Source organism: Sceloporus undulatus, chromosome 4, assembly GCF_019175285.1.
Source record: "Sceloporus undulatus isolate JIND9_A2432 ecotype Alabama chromosome 4, SceUnd_v1.1, whole genome shotgun sequence".
Lineage (NCBI taxonomy): Eukaryota > Metazoa > Chordata > Lepidosauria > Squamata > Phrynosomatidae > Sceloporus > Sceloporus undulatus.
This window is the reverse complement of record NC_056525.1, coordinates 42,855,105-42,878,783: the sequence shown is the minus strand read 5'-3', so window position 1 is coordinate 42,878,783 and position 23,679 is coordinate 42,855,105. Positions and strand designations below refer to the sequence as shown.

General features: G+C 39.2%; 1 protein-coding gene across 1 annotated transcript in view; it reads left to right on the top strand.

Annotated features, from left to right (window-relative positions):
- Positions 1–21,736, top strand: part of LOC121928941 (chromodomain-helicase-DNA-binding protein 6-like) — an 84,624-nt gene extending 62,888 nt beyond the window's left edge. The window contains exons 4-5 of the mRNA XM_042464272.1: positions 10,071–10,582; positions 21,556–21,736. Of these exons, the coding sequence (XP_042320206.1) occupies positions 10,071–10,582; positions 21,556–21,736 (693 nt within the window). The remainder of the gene's footprint in view (positions 1–10,070; positions 10,583–21,555) is intronic.
- Positions 21,737–23,679: the final 1,943 nt, after the last annotated feature.

Sequence of the window (23,679 nt, the reverse complement as noted above, 5' to 3'; positions counted from 1 at the left end):
TTAACATTAGAATCACCTCTTTCACACACATGCACAAATACACACATGCACCTGCCTTGGCAACTCTTTCTAAAATCACTGCGCAGGCATGAAGAGTAGAGCGGTGGTGCTTCTTTCAGGACCTTTTTAAGCAGTATTACTGTATTGACCTGTATATAAGTCAACTCAGGATTTTAAGGTCAGTTTTTGAGCATAAATTTTTTTACATAGTCAAGTATATACAGTATCTGAACTTAAATATAATCAGTTACTTAAAAGGCAAAAACTGTAAGTGCAAATGCTTCAGTCTGTTGATGGTTCTAGAAAGAACTCCTTTTCCTTCCTCTGCATATCTGGATCTGCTGCTCCTTTTGATATGCTGGTGCTGCACACCAGATAATTATGCCTGAGAGATTGATGAAGCTGCAGCCATTGTATTTTCTGCATGTGCACGGGGCAAATCTGACTGTGGCCTGTGTGATAAAAAGAAGCCTGCTTTTATATACGAACGCTTCAGTTCCTTAGGAGAAATATGTTTAGAAGCTTAGCATAAACCAATGTGCTCTGTACTCATTTGTGCTCTGTCCTCTTTCTAATGGGAACTTTTAGAGTGAGCTTCTTATAAAGGAATAAATCTGTCCTTCTGAGTTTTCTTGGAAACAAAGTTTAAAGCAACATTGCTTAGCAGTTCTCCTCATTTCTGGAACTGGATGTAAACTACAGTTGAAATAAAAGAAACAAATTTGTTTCGTGCTTTTTCATCTGTTTATTCTGCTTGTAAAAATTACCTCTTTCATTGTAGTTTTCACCATGCCCCACTGTTTGTCTTCAGAGAGTAGAATACACTTAGCCATCTCCTAGCTAGCCAACTTTTGTTTGTTCTTTTTGAAGCTGCTGTTGGCTGCTTTAGTCTTTTTGCTCCTCCCACTCAACTCCATTTTTCACAATTTGCAATTCAATGCAATTTTGCCCTTTTACAAGCTGTATTGCTTGGGATGTCAAAGTGTGTGTGTAGAGAAGAAGGTTGGCAGGCATGAAAATCTATAAGGCCACATTACATTGCAGTTATAAAAATAGCAAGATATATAGTTAAGTCAGGAACAAGGAATCTTTTAACAACAACAACACAACAGATTTATTATATTTATGTATGTCCCACTTTTCCTCATAAATTGGATCTCAAAGTGGCTCACAATTTAAAAGAAAAATACAATTAAAAACATACAAAAAGTGAAAAAGTTGAAAAGTTGTTTATTACTTGTTTATATATGTGTGTCCTAGACCTCAGGTCTTTGATTTTATTTCAATTTGCATCCAGCTAAATGAGGCAGAATCTGATACAATGTGACATTTTTTCTTCCTGTAACAAAAGTATAGAACTGATCTATTATCGTCCTTATTTTTCCTCTGTGTGCTACAGTTGGGGAGGGTGTTGAAGCAAATGATATATTTCCATAAATGTCTATAAATGCAGAGGCCGTAGGCAACCACATCTTTGATTTTAATAATAATTAATAATTTGTTTTATTTATATACCGCTATTCCAAAGATCATAGTGGTGAACAGCAAGTAAGCTAATTAGCAAGTAAGCTAATTTGCCCCCAACAGTCTGGGTACTCATTTTAGCTTCCTCCTCGGAAGGATGCAAGCCTGAGTCGAGCTTGGGCCCTTTTGCTGGTCTCATAAATTGCAAACCTGGGATCATCTACTAAAATGAAATGGTATGGGATTTAGAGAAAGGGTCATTTCTTTGCATAGTGCGTAATTAAAAATTGGGATTCATTGCCACAAATTGGATAGTCATTAAAGAGGGTTTGGTAAGTTCATAGCTGTTAAGACTATTAGTGGCTACTAGTCATGTATATTATTTCCAGTATAGCATTCCTGGGAAACATAAGCAAGAGAATGTTATAAGACTTATATCCTGCTCAAGGGCTTCCTATAGGAACTTGGTTGCTGTGGGAAGAGCATAACTTAAAGATGAGCCTTTGCTCTGATCAGTAGACTTATTTTCTTTAGCCCTGGTGAAGCTATCCTGATCCTCTTGGTATATTCTTGCCTTTTGCTATGGAGCTGGGATACTAAGATTTATGCTTTACTACAGAGGTCTGTTTTCATTTTATCTATAATATAAGTGCCAGTGGAGCCTGGGATAGAACTGAAATTGACATCACTTCCTTCCCTGTATTAATAATTTCCAGTGAGGCTGTTTGGAGCAGATATTGTTGATGGATTATGAATTAATCCACCTGAAAGGTTATGTCCTGGAAGAAGAAAGGACAAGTTCCAGAGTCTTACAGGGAGTAAGAGTGGAGAAATAATGATTGATTGATTGATATTCATTTATTTATTTATTTATTTTGTCTTTACAACAGCCAAAATAGTTCTCTGGCCCTATGTGATTTCTTCATGGACATTCTGGTTGGAAGAGAAGCTTTTTATTTTGTTTTTTTTCCTGAAGGAGCTGTTTAGTTGAATGTTCTTGATTTAATGTGAGATGTATTTGAAAGAATTTCAAAGTTTTGTGCTGCAAGAGAGGTAATATTACACAGAGGAACCATTGTCCCAGACTCTGCCTTTCATAGTATCTGAGTTGCCTGAAAGGTTTTTGCTTCCACACTCAGCTCCCTTTCTTTTTCCAGGGAGCAAAGAGGCACTCTTGTTTGACTGGTTTTTCCTCAGTTGTTGATTAACCTGAGAACTTCATACTTGGGGGAAGGGTGGGAGAAAGGGAAGAGCATTTAGGCTAGCAAAACTTGTTATTCCTCTGGGACTGAAAAAATCCATTTTATTCTGGAGCCTTTGAAATAATGGGGGCTGTCCTCTAATTTTGGAACTGTTGCAGAAAAGCCTCTAGGTTGTATGCACAGAATAAGCCAACATAACGCGCAAGGGATCAGGGACAATGCTTTATACAGCTGTGAAGTGTTGGACCTTCTTTTCTCCATAGTGTAGTTCTTTCTAATAAAGCATCAAGTACTGTACCAATAATGTGAAACCAAATACTCAAATCCAAATTACAGATTACACTGGAAATTTGTCTAAATAGCATGGCTAGGATTTGTTGTTGTTAACTGCCCTGAAGTCAACCGCAACCCATGGTGATCCTGTGGATGAGGCATCTCCATGACTCCCTCTCCTCCACTGCTCTGCTTAGTTCCTGCAAACTCATACCCGTGACCTCCTTAATAGAGTCCATCTATCTAACATGCAGCTTTCCTCTCTTTATACTTCCCTCCACATTTCCTGTCCTGTACCCTCCAAACTGGCCTGCTGCCATCCTGAATCTCCTATGAATGATGATCAATAGCCTAGATGATGATCACTATAGTGGTATTTTGTAATGGGCTTGGAAATATTTGCAGATTTTTTTTTTGGGGGGGGGGAGGAGGAATGAATATCAGGAGGCATTCAGGTCCAAAACACATTGCAGAAATAATTCAGTTTGAGACCGCTTTGACTGACCTAGCTCAATGCTAAGGAATTCTGGGAACTGTAGTTTTGTGAAACATGGCAGGAGGTTGAATTGGAAGGCCCTTGTGGTCTCTTCCAACTCTCATTCTATGATTCTGCCCTTCTGAGGAATTTCCTTCACCCTGATTAGTTACAGGGATAGCCCTGACCACAGTTTCCTTGTAGAATCATAGAATAATAGAGTTGGAAGAGACCACAAGGGCCATCCAGTCCAACCCCCTGCCATGCAGGAAATCTCAATCAAAGCGTCCTCAACAGTTGGCCATCCAGCCTCTGTTTAAAGACCTCCAAGGAGGGAGACTCCACCACACTCCGGGGGAGTGTGTTCCACTGTCGAACAGCCCTTACTGTCAGGAAGTTCCTCCTAATATTGAAGTGGAATCTCTTTTCCTGTAGTTTTTTGTGGGTTTTTCGGGCTACGTGGCCATGTTCTAGCAGAGTTTCTTTCTGACGTTTTGCCAGCATCTGTGGCTGGAATCTTCAGAGAATGCTTTGCCTGGAAAAAGTTGGTTGTATATATACTGTGAATGCAAGAGTGATTTGCATGTGTATTGTTCTGTGTTAATGGCCGGTCTCAGGCTGGCAGGCAAATGCAAAAGAGGATTAATATCTGCTAATTGGTGGTCATTATCTGCTGGGAAAGCCCCTGACTCTGAATGGTTTCCCACTTGCATTTGCTGAGTTTTTATTTTGCTATTCCTCAGGACTGGTAGCCAAATTTTGTTCACTTCAAGGGTTGCTTCTTTCCGGTTGAAATTGTCCAGTGTTTGTGGACTTCAATGGCTTCCCTGTGCATCCTGACATGGTAGTGGTTGGCATGGTCCAGAACTTCAGTGTTTTCAAACAGTATTTTATTCCCAGGATGGTTTGTGGCATGTTCTGCTACTGCTGATTTTTCTGGCTTGACCAGAAACTTGGCTAGAACGTGGCCACATAGCCCAAAAAACCCACAAAAAACTATGGATGCTGGCCATGAAAGCCTTCGTCTTTTCCTGTAGCTTGCATCCATTGTTCCGGGTCCTAGTCTCTGGAGCAGCAGAAAACAAGCTTGCTCCCTCCTCAGTATGACATCCCTTCAAATATTTAAACAGGGCTATCATATCTCCTCTTAACCTTCTCTTCTCAAGGCTAAACATCCCCAGCTCTCTAAGTTGTTCCTCATAGGGTATTGTTTCCAGACCCTTCTCCATTTTAGTCACCCTCCCTTGGACATGCTCCAGTTTCTCAATACCCTTTTTAAATTGTGGTGCCCAGAACTGGAAACAATATTCCAGGTGGAGCCTGACCAGAGCAGAATAGAGTGGCACTATTACTTCCCTTGATCTAGACAATATATTTCTATTGATGCAGCCTAAACTTGCATTGGCCTTGTTAGCTGCCGCGTCACACTGTTGACTCATGTTTAACTTGTGGTCTACTTGGACTCCCAGATCCCTTTCACATGTAGTCTTGTTCAGCCAGGTGTCGCCCATCCTATATCTCTGCATTTCATTTTTCCGCCCTAAGTGCAGTACCTTACATTTCTCCGGGCTGAAATTCATTTTGTTAGCTTTGGCCCAGCTTTCTAATCTATTAAGGTCATTTTGAATTTTGATCCTGTCCTCTGGGGTATTAGCTACTCCTCCTAGTTTGGTGTCATCTGCAAATTTGATAAGTATGTCCCCAATTCTGTCATCCAAGTAATTGATAAAGATGTTGAATAGCACTAGGCCCAAGACAGAGCCCTGTGGGAGCCCACTGGTCACTTCTCTCCAGGATGAAAAAGAGCCATTGTTGAGCACCCTTTGGGTTAGGCCGGTCAACCAATTACAAATCCATGTAATAGTTACTTTGTCAAGCCCACACTTCACTAGCTTGTTTGCTAGAATGTCATGTTGAACCTTGTCAAAGGCCATACTGAAATCAAGATACTATATCCACAGCATTTCCTTCATCTATGAAGCTGGTAATTTTATCAAAAAAAGAGATTAGATTTGTCTGGCATGACTTGTTTCTCTGAAACCCATGTTGACTCTCTGCTTAATGATCTGCTCTAGAACCTTTCCTGATATTGATGTCAGACTAACTGGACAATAATTGTTGGGATCCTCTTTTTTCCCTTTTTGAAGATGGGGACAACATTTGCCCTCCTCCAGTCTGCTGGGACTTCTCCTGTTCTCCAGGAGTTCTCAAAGATTATTGCCAATGGCTCTGTTATTACATTTGCCAGTACTTTTAATTATAGCCCAGCAGTGCATGTTGGATTTAGTTGTTGTTTAGCGATTGCAACCATCACAACCATTTGGGAGGTGCTGGAGAGTGGGGCAGTGAGTAATGACATATCCAGCCCTCTTCTGGACTGCATTTGCACTGCAGAAATAATGCAGTTTGACTCCACTTTAAATGCCATGACTCAATGCAGTGAAATTTTGGGATTTATGGTTTGATGGAGCACCAGAGCTGTAAGTATCTCACAAAAGTGCAAATCCCAGAATTCCATAATGTTGAACCATGTCAATTAAAGCAGTATCAAACTGCATTTTTTCCTGCAGTGCAGATGCATCCCAGGTCACAAGGTGCTCAGGGAGATGCAGAGACCCTTGAAGGTTCCTGTTGGCATTCTGTTATAGATGTTAATCTAAGCGTGCCCTGCGACTAGGAGAGGGCTGGACACCTCATTATTCACAGCCCTGCTGTCCAGCTCCTCAAAAATGGCTTTGTTGGTGGGGGCTATGAAGCTTCATAGGTAAGTTTTTTGGGCCCTTTTGTTTGTTGCTATCATGCAACTACCATAAACGTGAACTGGAATAATTATAAGTCAAGCTTCTAATTACTGAATAGGGTGCCAGCGGTATATATCAAGAGAACAGTACATGTTAGTGTAATTAGAAGCTGTAGTCGATGCTAAGAACTATATATTTAAATAGTTATGCATTTATGGTATTATTATCATTATAATTCTGATCCCAACATTTTTATTTATTCTTCCCAATAGGGGGCCTGAGCTGTTCAGGTTATGAGGAGACTGCAAAGCATATGATCACTAAAGAATCATTATAGTGATTGTGCTTAAATGTGAGCACAAATGCAGCAAATGTCAGCTGTTGTGATTTTTGGCTAGAACCAGTTCCCATAAAATTATTCCACTTGCCTCTTATAGAAGTATGCATGCTTGGAACAAGATGGAACAAGCAGTGACTTCCCAAAAGTTCTTCAGTGTTGTTGTTTTTAAAAAACCCCAGATAATTGAAAGTGCTATTTTCACAATAAATTTATTAATACAGTCAGTTTCTCACATCTTTATAATATTTTATGTAATTTTTGTAAAGTAAAACAATCTAAGTTTTAGAATATTTAGAAACTGACGTAACAGTTATGTTGTTTATTTTGGCTTAAATTCTGTCTGTCTGTCTATCTATCTAAAAACACACAAGCACATACAACCCAGCCACAGAGTGAATTCCATTGAATTCACTAGGACTTCCTTCTGAGAAAGCCTGATCAGACTGTGCTATTAAAAACCTCTATTCAAACATTTGTTCTCTTATAATAGTAAATAAATACACACAAATTAGCTAAAGAAATAACATTACCCAAGCCAAAGAGAACTAGTAAATCAATACGAACAAAGATGTCACTGGAGTTATACAAATACAGAAGCCAAAGATAAGCTCCAATAGATAGCTTTTTTCCATGCAGAAATATGGTTTATAATGTTGGTTTAAGGGAAATATCATACTTTATTTCTCTTATTTTTATTTTTACATTGGAGTTGCATTTTACAAACTTATTTGCAGATTTTTTATTACAAAAGTGGAGCAACTGCTTATTCCTAACATAGCTATTATTCATTTGAACATTTAAGACCAATAACTGTGATAATTAAGATAATGAACTCTTCCACTGATGCTGTAGCACATGTATATTATGCCATATATTTCCTTCAGTCTCATTTTAATGGTGTAACAAATCGTGTTTGTTTTTGAGGTTTGTGCAGGGCTTAAATTGCTTCTACCTGTCGATTTACGTATGATGTACTGTAAATGTAAATGAAAGAAGAAAATAATGATTGTTTTCAGGTAAACATAAAATAGCAAATTTAATCCTTGCCATGGGCATTTTCTTCATGAAGTGTTCAGATTGTTAGGTGTAGAATTCGTATCTCCAGATTTTGTGCATAGGTCTCTGATAGCTTATACCTGTTCGTAATTAGTTATTAAATGCTGCAGTAGCAGTGACAGATGTGCTAACATGCCATTGGCTTAATTTTCCCAAATAGAAAGCTAGTTTATCAAGTTTACATCCTTCTCTTCTCATGAGGAGCTCATGGTTAAGTGCACAAGATTATCTGTTTTGTCCCTACAACAGTCCTCTTTGGCAGCTTTAACAGACAGAAGATGACATATTAAGACCATCTAGTGTGGTTCTTAGCTAAAAAGTTATTTGGTTGCCCATATTCATATCAGCAGTCCAGAAAACACACTACACTGAATCTGTCATGGCAAAGTATCCCAATGCATAATAGAAAAAACAAGAAAAATAATGACATTTGTTTCATGTATGTGTGTATGCTCATGGATCTTTTCATGGCTTGTTAAGATTTGGTGTTCCTCGTCTGAGGGTTCTAGAGTATATAGAAAGTGCAGTATAATTACAGCTGGTACTAAAGTAGAAGTAAGAAATGATGGTAGCAGACAGGATCGTGTTTGTGCAAAATATATATGTCTGTAAAAGCCCACTGACAGCCTCATCCTGTTTCCATAGGATCTACTGTAAGCATGAACCAGCTTTGAGTTCCCTTTGGTGGAACCTGGCCTAATCCTGGGTTATCACTTGTTTTTTGACTACTGTTTCCAGCAGCTCCACCCATCATGGCCAAAGGACAGAGGTGAAAAGTGTTATGGTGTATCATTTCAACCCCCAAGGCTGGGAAAGATTGCTTTTAGCATGACATGAGAGAAGAGTTCACATATTAGTATCATAAGTGACAATTGTCATAAACGGTACAAGTAAAGGTATTCTCCATTGACAAGATTGTCAAGTCTTTTCTGACCATAGCGGGTAGTGTTCATCTCCGTTACTAAGCCGAAGAGCCAGTGTTGTCAGAGACTACTTTGTGATCATGTGGCCAGCATGATTGCACAGAATGCTGTTTACCTTTCCATCGTAGCAATACCTGTTTATCTACTAGCATTTGCGTGCTTTCATACTGCTAGGTTGGCAGAAGCTGGGACTAGTGGTCGGAGCTCACCCCATCATTTGGCACCTGGGCCTTGAATTGCCAACCTGATGATCTTGCACTCAACAGAGTCAGCGTCTTCACCACTTGAGCCACCACATCCCTCCCAATTGTCACATGGCAATCGAAATTAGAGGTGTGACCAGCATTAGTCCCCTTCATATCCTAACTGAGTAAAGGAGTTTCCTCATATTAAAGGAACAACTTTCCTGGGCTTTCTTCCTCATATTTTAAACTATGAATTGGAAGACTGAGTGTTTTACTGCAGACTAAGGATGATTGTCCTCTCAGTAATCATCCTCAGTCTGCAGTAATACATGCATTCTTCAATTCATAGCTGAAATGTTTAATTGAAGAAAAGTCCGTATCTATGCTGCTCTTGGAGCTCCCTTCATTATAGTTTCTGCCACTGCTGCTATGAGGTTAAACATTTAATGCCTGAATCAGCTAATCTTTGATTTTGCGTATGTCTTGTAGATTCAGACTATCTTTTGTAATTTTAGTAACCATGTTATTTCATTTGAAAATTCCTCTGATTTCTCCTTGAAATTATAAATGTTCCTATGGGTAAATGTCTGATATTTTCCCCTAGTTTTTAATCTGCATTTTCATGTACACTTTTTGCTTTTACATCTGCATCATTAGACAGTGTCTTTACCAAATAAAAAAAAATCCAAACAAGGATGACAGCTTTCCCCACTTTCTAAATGAACTGATCACAACTCTACTTCAAGCATCAGTTTGGCCAGTTATGATGCACCAGTTACGGGAAACTGGCAGAAAGTAGACTATCCCTCAAGTCTCAATGTACAGAGCACCAGAATGCATTTTACAAAACCTATCTAATATGTAATACTTTGTATACATATTTCAGTACTGGTACATATTGTTGTATCTTTGTTTTTCTTCTCCTCTGACTAGCATTACAGCAAGTTGGGAGGTTTCAATTGATGGGTCAACAACAGATATTTATGGGAAAGAGAAATTGTTTGCCAGTGTCTTTTATCTATTTCTTTTGGCCTGACATCTATATTTATCTGTTTGCTAATGAAATGTCTAGAGATAGTAGAAGATGGCCGCCACCACCATGCATATGTTTTGGGTAATACACAATTTATGGCACAGGGAAAAGTCATAGTGTTGGAAGAAGTAACATGGTAGATATTCCAATACGTTTGTACACTTTGAAATAATTGTGGATTTACTGACTGAATAAGTCCAGTGAAACATTTTGTTGTCCTTTTCAAAATAATAAGTATGCATTATTTTCCATTCAATAGTCATACAAACCAGACAGAATATTCATCTTTGTTATCAAATAATGTTCATCAACCCATCTTAATTAGACACATTTATGTGTACATATGTGATGATACTTCTTTCTGTTCTCTCTTTTTAGCTGCCAAATTTTAAAGTATTGAGTCATTCCCCAATGTCTGATGCCTCTCTCAACTTCGAATGCAAGCCACAGTCCCCATTTGCTGACAACATAGATCAGGATGATTTTCATGACCTGGTGACAATCTCTGACTTGGCCAGTGTGAGCCTGGCCCAGAAGGACCAGCAGGATGTGGTACCTGCAGAAGTCCCCAATGAGATTCTGCAGACAATGGTGACCTCCCATAATGGGATGCAAGACGATGGGGATGGGGGCACTGGGGTGAAGAAGAAACGGAAGAAAAAAGAACCAGGGCAGCAAGAGCCAGGTGGTGGGAAGGAAGCAAAACCAAAGAGGAAGAGAGAACCTAAGGAACCAAAAGAACCCAAAAAGCCCAAGGAGCCCAAAAAGCCCAAGGAGCCCAAACAGGAGGGGGCCAAAAAACCCAGGAAGCCACGGGAGCCCAAAGTCCCAAAGGAGCCTAAAGAGAAGAAAAGCAACTCTCCTCCCAAAGCCAAGCCCAAGAAGGCCAGGTTGGTAATCCTAATCTTTGCTTGACTTTTTGCTTCCTTGTATATCAGGCACACTGCTTTGCTTTGTGACTAATGCTGTGGGACATTTCTGGGAAAATAACATTACAGCTGTGTTTCCACAGGGGAGAGACCACCCCAAAGCAGTACTGAATGGAATATCCTTAAACCAAATTGTACTATTATATATGTTAAATGTAACTGGTAGATTCTTTCCCTAAAGCCTTTCCCTGAATTTTCTTAAGTACTGGAGAATGCCCCATGTATAGAGAAGGAAGAATTTAGTGCTCTTGAAGAATACATTCATCCTGCTGGTTTGGCACAGGAATGAAAATCTACAATTGAGAAAGCATTTAGTTTTGGGGAATCTTTCTGATATCCTTGTTCTCTAGATTTTGCAGAGATTCTGCATATGAAAGGTATATCTGCATTTGGGGTTTCACTGAACTTGCAATTATTTTTAGGAATATTAATCATATTTATCAATATTCAGTGACTTGTGGTATCCATTTCACTCTAGTTTAAAATTAACACAATCCCCCATTTCCCTGGAGGCATGGGTGTTTAACATGTGTGTTGTTTTGATGTTGAATTGAATTAAATTAAATATTTCCTGCTTGGAATTCCATCATATACAGTCATAGTGATATGTGACCTGGTTTCTCTTGATCCCATACATGGACCTAACTATTCTGCACCAAGTGCTGTTGGCTGTATTTCAGAGAACAAAACAGGCAGTCCACCTCTGAGCATACTTTGCCTAAGAAAACCTCGTGAAATTCATGGAATTGTCATAAGTCCACAGGTGGCTTAAAGGCACACACTCACACTTTCTGCAGCTGCATGGCTTTGCACTAGTGGAAAGCATTTCCCATGCCTCTTTGTTGCCTGATTTAGTTTCTTTAATTAACAAGTTCTGAAGAGAAAACCTCACCTCTCTTGAGTGAGATTCCCTTAATTTGGGAAAAGATGTGTACCTAGTGGCACAAAGCATTTTACTTGCTTTAAGAATCCAGGTGCAAAGGCTACAGTCTACACCAACAACAAATACTTGGCCTGATTAGTCCTGCCTTTTCTTTGTTCCCTGTAGATTTCTTATTAAGATCAGAAAATGACACACCAGGTACCATATATTACAGCTTTCCTCAACTTGGTGTTCTCCAGTTGTATTGGACAACAGCTACCATAAACCCTGGGCAGAATTGAGAAGTCTGGTTTATAGGCTCCAGATGTCTTTAGAGGAGGAGGAGATATAAATGACTCACCAGATATACATAGAATTGTAGAGTAGGAAGAGACCACAAGGGCCATCCAGTCCAACCCCCTACCATGCAGGAAATCTCAGTCAAAGCATACCTGACAGATAGCCATCCAGCCTCTGCTTAAAGACCTCCAAAGAAGGAGACTTCACCACACTCCGAGGGAGTGTGTTCCACTGTCAAACAGCCCTTACTGACAGGAAGTTCCTCCTAATGTTGAGGTGGAATCTCTTTTCCTGTAGCTTGCATCCATTGTTCCAGGTCCTAGTCTCTGGAACAGCAGAAAACAAGCTTGCTCCCTCCTGAATATGACATCCCTTCAAATATTTAAACAGAGCTATCATATCATCTCTTAACCTTTTCTCCAGGCTAAACATCTCCAGCTCCCTAAGTCGTTGCTCATATAGGACATGGTTTCCAGACCCTTCACCATTTTAGTTGCCCTCCTTTGGACATACTCCAGTTTCTCAATGTCCTTTTTGAATTGTGGTGCCCAGAACTGGACACATTTTTGTCTGTTTTCAAGATGCTAAGCAATAGCAATTTTAAATGGACATTGGTGGAGAGAAATGCTCACTCAGGTGGGGTGATGATAATGAAGGAATAAGTACACAAAGAAGGAAGAAGAGTTTTAAAACTGAATATATCTTGATGAAAGTTGTCATTGTCATATGCTGTGCTGCTGCCTGTGGACAAGTGGACAACTGGTGAAAAATTGATAATTATTTATGCTGCCACTTTCAGAAACCCGGATTCAAGCCCACTGGTTGGTTCATAACATGTTTTGGAAAGTAGATTGGTAATGAACATTCATTCTAAAGTAGCATAGTACAAGATACATGCAAATGGGGCAATTGCTGCAAATTCTCTAGGCGGTTGCTAATCGTGGCATAATCTCTTCTAAATTATTTCTGATCACAGTTAGCACCAAACATTCATGAATGGAATAGTTGTTAATTGTGACTGCAAAATTAATGCCTGGGGAATTGGTACTAAAGTGCATTTGAGAGCTTCCAGTTGAATCATAGGCATGTAGTCAGTTCACATCTGCCCCAAAAAGCTGTTTGGGAAGTTACTTTTGAGTACATCTTAGCAATTTCTCATAAAGTTGAGGCATGAAGACCTAGTACAGTATAGTCAAAGGAAGACTTAGTAGACAAAGAAAGATTATCCTCTTTGGATGAAAGGCATGGCAAAAAATACTCTTGAGCAAAGTTCAACGTGTTCAAAATCAATTTTCTGTATTATCTGCGGATATCTTGTTCCTGCTTTTTCTGGTATTTCTGGTGCAACTCTTCTGTTTCTGGACTGGTTATATTTGTATCCAGTACATTTAAGACTTCATCTGCATTGCATAAATAATGCAGTTTGCCACTGCTTTAATTTCCATCGCTCAATGCTGTGGAATTCTGTGATTTGTAGCTTTGTGAGAGATTTACCTTTCTCTGTCAAAGAGCACTGATGCCCCACTAAACTACAAATCCCAGGATTTCATAGCATTGAACCATGACATTTAAAGCAATGTCAAACTGCATTATTTCTGCACTGCAGATGCAGCCTAAATCAGCAGAGGTAAATCTATATGGTGTCTGAGTGTGCTTTGCTGAGATTAATATGTGAGAGATGAATATTGTTGTTAAGGAAAGAATATTACTGTCCTCTGATTATTTAGCATGAAATGCAGCAGTGTTTAAGTTGGGAAAGATGTTTGTTTGAAATTTGTGGTCTCTAATATTAGAAACTGTAGGAATTTTAACATGATCTTTCTCTGGTTCTGTATTTGGTCACTGTTTTCTAATGGTGAGGAGAGAGTAAATACATAATGTGCATATTCATAAAGCACTGGCTACTCTAACACTGGCTTTGCTTAGCACTTCAGGGCTTTTAGTCAACTCCATGGATTATAACAAAAAAGCTCTTTAAATTTCTTGTAAATAGAGTATCCTAAATGAATCTCACAGAAGATTATGTGCCTTCAGTTGATGTCATATCAAGGAGGGATTAAAGCAAGGGCTTCGGGGGGGGAATAGAGACACTTAGCTTGGTCATGTCAGTCATACATAGATTTTTTAAAAAATGAAATTACACCTTTAATTTACAAAATCCCTATCTGAACATTAAATTCAGCAAGCACAGGGGGATCTGGATTATGCTAGCTAACCTACTGTGCCCCTGGACCTGCTTTGTATACCTGTGCATTGGGTTCTGTAAATATACTATTGTGTATACTCAACTGTAAGTTTACTTCATGTATAAATTGAGGGCAGGTTTTGGGACCAAAATTAAGTCGAGGGTAAAACTTAGAGGTATGAACAAACGATCTAAAGGATGAAGCAACAGAAAACAATGCCAAATAATTTACAAAATTCCAGCAGGCATGTCTGTGTTCGTACTAAAGGCTGGATAGATGACACAGAGGTGACACAAGCATACTGGAAGGTGTCTTTTAGCATATTCTCCATCTGCTGTTGCACTGAATTCATTGTTAACAATGCTAAGAATAACTATGCAGTCAATGAATTCACTACAACAATAACCCTATATAATAATCTCTGTCTTGTTGTTGTGTGCCTTCAAGTTGTGTTTGACTTATGGTGTCACTAATGTGAACTTATAACCAGGTTTTCTTGGCAAGATTTTTTTCCTGAGGGGTTTTCTGTTGCTGTCCCCTGACTTGCCCATGATCACCCAGCAGGTTTCCATGGCTGAGTGGGGATTTGAATCCTGGTTTCCTAGAGTCCTAGTCCAACACTAAGACCACTATGCCCTGCTAGCTCAGTCTTTTTGTTAGAACAAGATATTTTTCCAAAACGTAAGAAGAGCCTTGCTGGTTATAGGGAGTGTATAAAACTGCCATGCTGAAACAATTTCACTAGGGTCCAAAACACACCCCAGAAATAATCCAGTTTGAGACCGCATTAACTGCCCTGGCTCAATGCTAAGGAGTTTTCGGAATTGTAGTTTGGTGAGACATTTAACCTTGTTTGTCATAGAGCTCTGGTGCCACAACAAACTACAATTCCTAGGATTCACTAACTCTGAGCAAGGGCAGTTAAATATGTGTGAAACGGGATTATTTAGCAGTGTGTTTTGCACTTGAGTATCAAGTCCATTTTCAGGCAGAATTCAAAGTGCTGGTTATGACCTATAAAGCTTGAAGTGGCTTAGGTAAAGACTATCTGAAAATAGTATAACTTTCCTTATGAGCCTACCCAAGTTTTAAGACCTTTGAGAGCAGGCTTTCTCTCAGTCCAGTATGTCTGGTGAGGACTTGAGAAAAGACCTTCTCAGTGGGTGGCCTGAAGTTATGGTATTCTTTTCCAAGGTAAGCTCGGTAGGTCTCTTCTCTATTCTCTTTTTGCTGGCTGGCAAAGACTTTCTTATTTAAACAAGCCTTAATCTTTTAACTTGTTGGGCTAGTGCAATGGGTGTGCTGGTTTTAATCTGTAATAAGTTTTAATGTATTTTTAACTATTTGAAATTGATGGTTTTAAGTGGACTGGTGTTTAATGCTTTTTTTAAAAAACTTGTATTACAGATAGTTTTAGCGGATTTGTTTCAATGTACAGTGTAAATTGATTTGGGTCCCACATGGGAGAAAAGCAGGATATTCCGGCAGGCCTTTCCTGAATAGACGCCCAGCCACCAAAAAGAGAAAGTAATGGACCGATCCAGCTGCTGTTTGCCTGTCCATTGTTTGTTTGTTTTTATTTATTTATGGTTGAAATTGTTATTGATCTTTTAAAACATGTTTTAATTGTATTTTAAGGGAGAGAGGGTTGGGGAATATGATATGTAAATTTTAATGCTGTAAGCTGCCCCAATTGCCTTAGTGCAGATGGGGCGGGATATAAATAAATTTTATTATTAAATATAATATAATATAATATAATATAATATAATATAATATAATATAATATAATATAATAGGCCTGTCTTAAATATGAGGAACCCTTATCCCTCCAGATGTTGATAAACTACTATTCCTGTCTTCTCCATTTGGTGCAGCTCTCAAGCCATGATGGGAGCTGAGAATAATAATTTCCCCAGTCTTTTAAAAGCTTATATAATAAGACAGAGGGTTAAAAAATGAGAATGAACTGAGCAAAAGTAGAAAAAAATAACCAGTGGATCACAGATATCTTCATTGTCCAAAATAAGAGTGTTTTGAAGACTTCTAGTATCTATTTAGCAACCAAATGGAAGACAATGCAGCACCACTGCAGATACAATTTGCAGAGAGCAAACTGATAAATAATGAATAATGAGTAGACACACTGAATGAAATGTTGCTTATGCTATTCTGTATAATATTGGACTCATTCAAACACACACACACGTGCGCGCGCACATACACATACTGTATTACAATTCAAAGACATAGTTGTGTTAGTCAGGAAAATCATTATGCAAAGAGATCTTGCAGCATCTTTGAGACTAACTAAAAGATAGACAATGCATCTGAGAAAGTAGGCTCAAGTCTACAAAAGCTCATGCTACCCACTTCTATCTTTCAGTTAAGGGTTGTACAAACAGCCCGGAAGGGGCGGCCTCCAGCCGCCCCTTCTTCAGCTAGATCAGGGCCACAGTAACCACATGCCACGGCCCTAATCTGGCCTTTTGAGAGCGCAAAAAGCGGCTCCTTTTTGTGTCCTGGAAAGGGTGCCATAGCTGCAGCACTGTGGCTATACGGTGCTCCTTCAGTGCTGTGTTGTATGGACGCAGAGCAGGAGGAGCGCCATGATGCCACACACTGTGTGGAATGATGTATGGCGTTCTGGCATCCTGAGGGGGGAATTGGGGCAATGCCCCCAACTCCACCCCCAGGCCAGCCTTAATGGCCAGGCTGAACAGGGCCTTAATCTCAAGGATGCTGCAAGATCCATTTGCTTACTGTATTACAGGTTGAGTATCCCTTTTCTGGAATTTTAAAATCTGAAACATTTCAAAATTCAAAATTGTCCACATGGGTGACTGAGATAGTAACACCTTTGCTTTCTGATGGTTCAGTGTACACAGACTTTGGGCCCAAACAGACAAGCCAAAATAAAGCTACTTTAGGTCACTTTGGAGGTATGCTGTTTAAATGATGCATGCATCCTAAGAGTCCGGAAGCCATGCCAAAGCTACATTCCAGCTTCTGGCCTCTTAAGATGCCTGTGTCATTTAAGCAGCATACCTCCAAATTGACCCAAAGCAGCTTTATTTTGGCCTTTTTGTTTGGGCCCTTTGTTTCATGCATTAAATTGTTAAAAAATACTATGTATAAAATTACCTTCAGGTTATGTGTATAAGGTGTATATGAAACACAAATTAATTTCACGTTTATACTTGGGTCCTATCTTTGAGATACCTCATGATGTATATGCAAATATTCTAGTATCCGAAAAATCCCAAACAATTCTGGTCCCAACATTTTAGGAAAGAGAGGCTCAACTTTTTTATTAATACGTGCACTATATGTACTGTCCTATTGTAGCAACAGTTTGGAAAACATTGGCACATGCAAGGTTCTCCTTCCAGAACCAAGATAGAAACGTGCTGTGCAATCATTGCTGTATTTCCATGTTAGATTACGTTTTTTGTACCTTGTTGGAAATGGTTTTCAGCCATCCTTTGCTATCCTGTTCCTAGAGTGAGAGGAGGTATAACCTGATCTTGCCATTGAGGCCAGACAGTTTGTAATCCAATTAACATAATTCTTGTTTAGCCTTGTTTCCCTTTGAAGAAAACCTAACTGTGCCAGACCAACTGCCTGTCATGTAATATTGTCACCTTTTCCCACCCATTCCCCCCTAACTTGTTCCTTTGAACACTGAATTCTATAGAAGAGCTTCTTGTAGTATGACTTGTCTTCATTTTGAACATGAGATGGTTCCATAGAAATTAGTTGCTTTTGCTTGTTCCTTTACTTTTTTTAAGTGCTAATATATACATTTTGATTTGTTGGTGTTGACCCTTATTTGTTGGTTGATTATTTGTTGCTCTGAATTCATATTAAGCTCCCAAATGCACAGTGAAACAGAACTTGTACTGCAGTTCCCAGAATCCCCAGCCAAGGTGGTTTGTAGTTGGGTTACAGGTAATTTTAAAAGTTCCACTATGTGTAACTTGCTTAGTTGAACCTGCTCTCTGGGGTGTGTGGACAGGGAAATGTCTGCAAAACATCTTTGCTACCTTGGAAATAGAAAGACTATAGAAATTAGAAATTGAAGTGTGGAGATCAGGATTCAGTTCCCAGCTTGGTCATGAAACTCACTGGATGACCTTGGGAAAGTCACACTCTTAGCCTCAGGAGAAGGCAATGGCAAACTTCCTCTGAACAAATCTTGTCAAGAAGACCCCATGATAGGTTCACCTAAGGGTTGCCATAAGTTGGAAATGACTTGAAGGCACACAGCAACAAAAACAACCATCATTTGTATATCACGATTCAGAACTAGTTTCCTTTTCGTCTCCCTCCCCCTGACATTATGTCTAACAGTGGCTTTCAAGAACAGTGCTTCATCTCACACCCTAGATTTTCAATCAGTATGACCAAAGATTTGCAAGTGAGGGTGGTTTATGACTGTAAAAAAGCTATGTATGTATGTGAAGTTAACAAACCAGCTTGTTCTAGATCTTGAATTGGTGACATTTACTGAATGCTGTTGGTTCAGATATCATGACAAACTGTGGTTTTGCTTTACTTCTAAACCATTCCATGACATTTAAGTGCTATATTTCCATGCAGAAGTTTCTTTAATTTCATTTTTGTTATTTATTAGTAGTGAAATCCATTCTTTCCAAGCCCAAACACCCGAACCTATACTGTAACAAAACTTATTCTGGATCTTTGATTCACCTTCACCAGAAGGCTAGCACAATTTTACCTTCCAAGCAACCAGGACTGAAATAGGCTGCATAAGGGGAAAAGAAACATACTACTGTATATCCAATTGGATTGGAAGGACGAGAGGGGTGATTTTTGCAACCAATTTTATATAGAGAGCTTGTGCTGCAGCTCTGATCAGCAGGGGGAAAATGGAATTGTTTCATGTTCTAGTTATTGGAACTGTTACAGAAAGTCTGTTGTAGTGGGACCTAGGTAATTCAGTCAAGTAATCTGTGCCCGACTATTTTCCATTACAGAGTGGAGAAGAAACCTCAAGCCAGACAGCCTTCATTGGAGATTTTGCTTCTGTGTGTACCCTTAGGAGATTTGTGATATACAACAGGGATGGAAAATTTCTGTGTTCTCAGAACTGTGTTTTCAGAACCTGCAGACAATGGAATATGGGCTAGATGTGTTTTACATCTTACACAGCCTGATTCTCTTGGGGCCCAACTAGGAGAAGAGGCATCATACAACTATGGAACAGATACCATGAGTATGAAGAGATAATTGTATGGGTGACAAGACTGAGGAACAATTTTACCTCCCACAGATCTCCTCAAGAGACAAATTGGCCATGGTCCTTTTGCATGAGAGAGTATATAATAAAAAGTTATAGAAAACACATAGTGTTTCATTTGCTTTTCTGAGTAGTTGGCTATTAGTTGTGGCATTGTATGCAAAACCAAAAAGAGATGTAACATAAAATTGGAACTATTGGGGGGGGGATTCCTTATGAGTAAAATTCTGGGCACTTTTCTTTTTTTTTTTAAAAAAATCATACCTTGATTAGCATTTTATTTGGTCTTCTGGGAACACTAAGTACAGTAAAGGGGTTTCAGGCTGCCAGCTGGTCAGCTCTGATTAAAATATTGACCCAGATTTGATCTGGGGTAAAAGGTAAATCCAGGCTGTGACATCCTTCTGTGTTTGCTAGCCTAGCAGTCCTGCCGTTCGGTGGGGACCAGGCAGAGCTGGATGTAAAGTGGTACTGATATCTTTAGCTAGAGCTTTACGGCCTCCTTAAGATGGAACTAATTCAACCTGTAACCTTTAGCTTGTATTACTTCTGTCAAGGCCTCATCTGATTCTCTTCTTTCTCCAGTTTTTCATTTAAAAGAGGGCCAATCTATCTATTTTAGCCTTCAAAATTAATTTATACCTTGCTTATTTAAAAAAAATGCACAAATCCTATGGCCAAGATCCAGCAGTGTTATCCCATGTTTGCAGTTTTGGGTCTTTCATTCCTGTACATCTCCATGGTGCCAAAATACCCAAAGAGTTTCACCATTTCTCTGAAGATGCCAGCCACAGATGCTGGCGAAACGTCAGAAAGAAACTCTACTAGAACATGGCCACATAGCCCGAAAAACCCACAAAAAACTATAGTTTAACCATTCTCTGGATTAGATTTTTATATTGTCTGGGGGAGGGGAAGGTCTACAGCATGCAAGATGTCACTTGTTTTAGTTGAAGCAAGGAAACCCAGTGAAAGAACCACATTTGATTCTGGCCTATGTTTTAATGTTTGTATAAGATACACAGCTTCTAGTGTTATGCTACTGAATGAAAACCTTCACTCTTATTTTAAATGGTAGATCATGACATACATTAGTGGTTTTGAAGGTAATAAGAAACCTAACTTCTCCAGCGGCTCATATTCTAAGGATCATGGCGATGACTAATTGCTGATGCTGTTATTATTTATAAAGCACCATCAGTGCATGGTGCTTTACAAAGGCCCTTGCGCCAATGTGTTAATGAAGTTTAAAATTAAGGATAACAGGGGCATGAGAGAAAAGAAATTGCCTCCAAATGTTTTTAATATTATCAGTTAGAACAGCATGAATTCTTATGAATTCATGACATGTCTGATGAATGTTTAGGATTAGCAATAACTGAAAGCTCTCCCATTAAATGGAAGAAAGCAATTGTGAATTCAAATAATCTCCATGTGGTATGCTAGCGATACTTGATCAGGGCCCATTATGGGTCTGATGTGCTTCAAGGAAAGCAGTTCATGTCAATGCATCCATCACAGCTTCCATCTTTTGTGCCTGTGAAAAAAGTTTTGACTCTCTTTCACTGCCTTTGTCTACCAGGAACCAGAAATGGCACATCTATAATTATCATAATTATATTAAAAGAATGGTTGCCAAGATCCAAAGTGGACATGCCTTAAATTCAATAAAACCCAAAATCTACAAAACAGTGATACCTTTATTAGCCAAACAAATACACAAAATAGATGTTATGAGCTTTTGAAGCTCACTAGTTTCTTCATCAAGCAAAGATGTTAAAAAATATACAGTAGAAAATTATGATGTTAGTCACAAACCTGCATTAAAAAAAATTACTGTTCTCAGTTCAAGTGTTGTTGAAGAAACATTCATGCAGGCTGGCCCTTCCTTCTGACCATGTGGGTACTCTAGGAAAAAAATTAAAGTTCCATTACCAAGACAAAAAAAGAGATGCTTCCCTTGAGATCCAAGTTGTCTCAATCCTTGAGTGTTTATATGTATATTACAGTTTTCTCTTCCAACTGCATCCCATACATATCTCTGAATATTGTTCTGTAGAGAGGAGAGTAATCCCCTTGGCCTTCAGAATTGCATTTTTGGGAAGAATAAGAAATGGTTGTGTGAAGAGGCCCTCAAGAATTGTGGGTTGTGTAAGCTCCTTTGGATCCTGGCTGTTGACAGCAAGAGACATAGTGCTCTTGGAAGAACAATGACACAAAGGGAGGCATTTCAGTCAGAAGCACTAATCAAAGGGTTACATGCTGAGCCCACTTGCTGTCATATGTGCTCTGATATTCTTCTGATGCTTCCCATTTGTATCAGCAGCATGGAGCAAGGACCAACTCCTGTTGAGAAGAAGAAAAAAGGGAAAAGGAAAAGTGACACTCCAGTGGACAGCCTAGAACTAGATCAAAGTCTTCTTTCAATGTCTGGGCAGAGCCCTGAGGAGTCTGCTGAATCAGCTGATAGCCAGGTATGCTTGGACCTCTCACTCTGTGGGTAGAAGAAGATCCCTCTTAAAATAGAGGGACAGGTACTATTACTACAAGCCATATATGATTTTGTCAGTATGCAGCCAGTTGCTATTCCATTCATTGGTTGTGGATCTCCTCTTTTACAATGAATTTTCTATGTTGGGAGCCTTTTCAAGGATCAATCTGAATGGCAGCTTGAGAATAAAATCATAAGTGCAGGAAGGTAACAGCCTGCACACATTCACATTGAAAAGCTTCATTTTCATATTTACCCAACCCCTCCTCATTTGAATTTTGCATGCTGCAGTCAGTTATATTTTTTTACAGGTGGGAGTGATGTAGATAGTTGAAGAGCTTATATAGCATAGCCAAAAAATATCAGGAATAGAAAGTTCTCTTTTCATTTCCCATGCACTTGAAGCACTTCCCTGTATGGAATCTTGCTAGGGAATGCAAATGTCCCATATAGATAGAACATGGGGGAGCTGTTGCCTTCCAGGGGTTGTTGGATTTGAACATCCATCAATTCCAGGCAGTGGGGCCAATGGTTATGGGAGTTGTGAGTTGTAGCCTCTGGGCTGCAAGTTCCCCACTTTTGAGGTAGATGAAAAATGTTAAGGGTAAAGTAATTAAAGGACTGGTATGGAGTTGGACAGCAACTATTTAGAGTCTCATCAAAGAGGACTTGAGGCATGTTCACCACTTGATCATCATTTCAGCCATTGATGACACACATGTAGCTAAACAAGCCATCACAGATGAAGCATTCATATATCTTCATGTTGACCTAAAGCATTTCATTTCAGCAGCACAGTTGTGAGATCATAAAGGCCAAGTAATGAACCAGTTGGAAATCATAAGACATACCTGTTTATATGTGAACAAGTTCCCGAGTGCACTGACATAGATCAGAAAGGTTTAAGGGCAAGAGGATCTAAAACCAGTTAGGGATAATTTTCTGGGACATTTAAATCAAGGATTCTGTTGGTGGGAAGAGTACTGTCTAAAAGGAATTAGTGAGCTGAACAGAGAGTTTGCTTGGAGAGTATTTCAGCATGATAAAAGTGATGGCTTGTTCCTAGGAAACTCCAGAAGAAATAAATGTAGTGAAGGGATTTTCTGGAAGAAAAGATACGTCTTGCTGCACAGAATTCAGACATGCAATACTTAGTATGAGCCTTTCTCTCCCTTTCATTCCCCATAGTGCTGCCAAGGAATTTAATTAACATGTCTGGGAACTAAGAGCTGGGCCAAAGGTGGGAATCACGTGATTCACTAGATTTTGTGAATAGGCCCTTGGTATTCAGTGGGGTTTGGTTCTAAGACCCCCCCCCCCCATGGATACCAATAGCTGTGGCTGCTCCAGTCTTCTTATATACAGTGGCATAATAAAATGGTGTTCCTTAAATAAAATGGTAAAATCAAGGTTTGTTTTTTAAAAATATATTGTCGGGGAGGGGGAAATCTTTTCAAGCTATGGATGGTTAAATCTGTGGATATGGAGGGCTGACTTTATTTCTTGTCATTGGCTAGGGCTGCTTAGAATTGCAGTCCAATACTGTCTCAGGGGCTGGATGGGGAAGTATTAGGGTCAAGATGAGTTGACCAAGATGAGATTTGACAAAATTAGAATTTGGAAGCAAAGGTAATAACAAGATTACCAGTGATTTGATGGTTTTTTTTTAAATAGGAAGCATAACACGTGCATGAAGAAAATGAAAAGTCTGTAACACTACTGTGCAGTCATTTTAAACACTAATAAGTTACTTTTTCAAAATAATTCTTTAAGCTCAAGAGTAAGAATGGATTCTTTCCACCCAGATTCATATTCTTTACCTGGCTTGTGACCTGACTGGGCTTTGATTTGTTTTTTATGTGCTATTTGAGATTGGAAGTTGAAGGCTTTCATGGCTGGCATTCATAGTTTTTTGTGGGTTTCTCGGGCTATGTGGCCATGTTCTAGAAGAGTTTC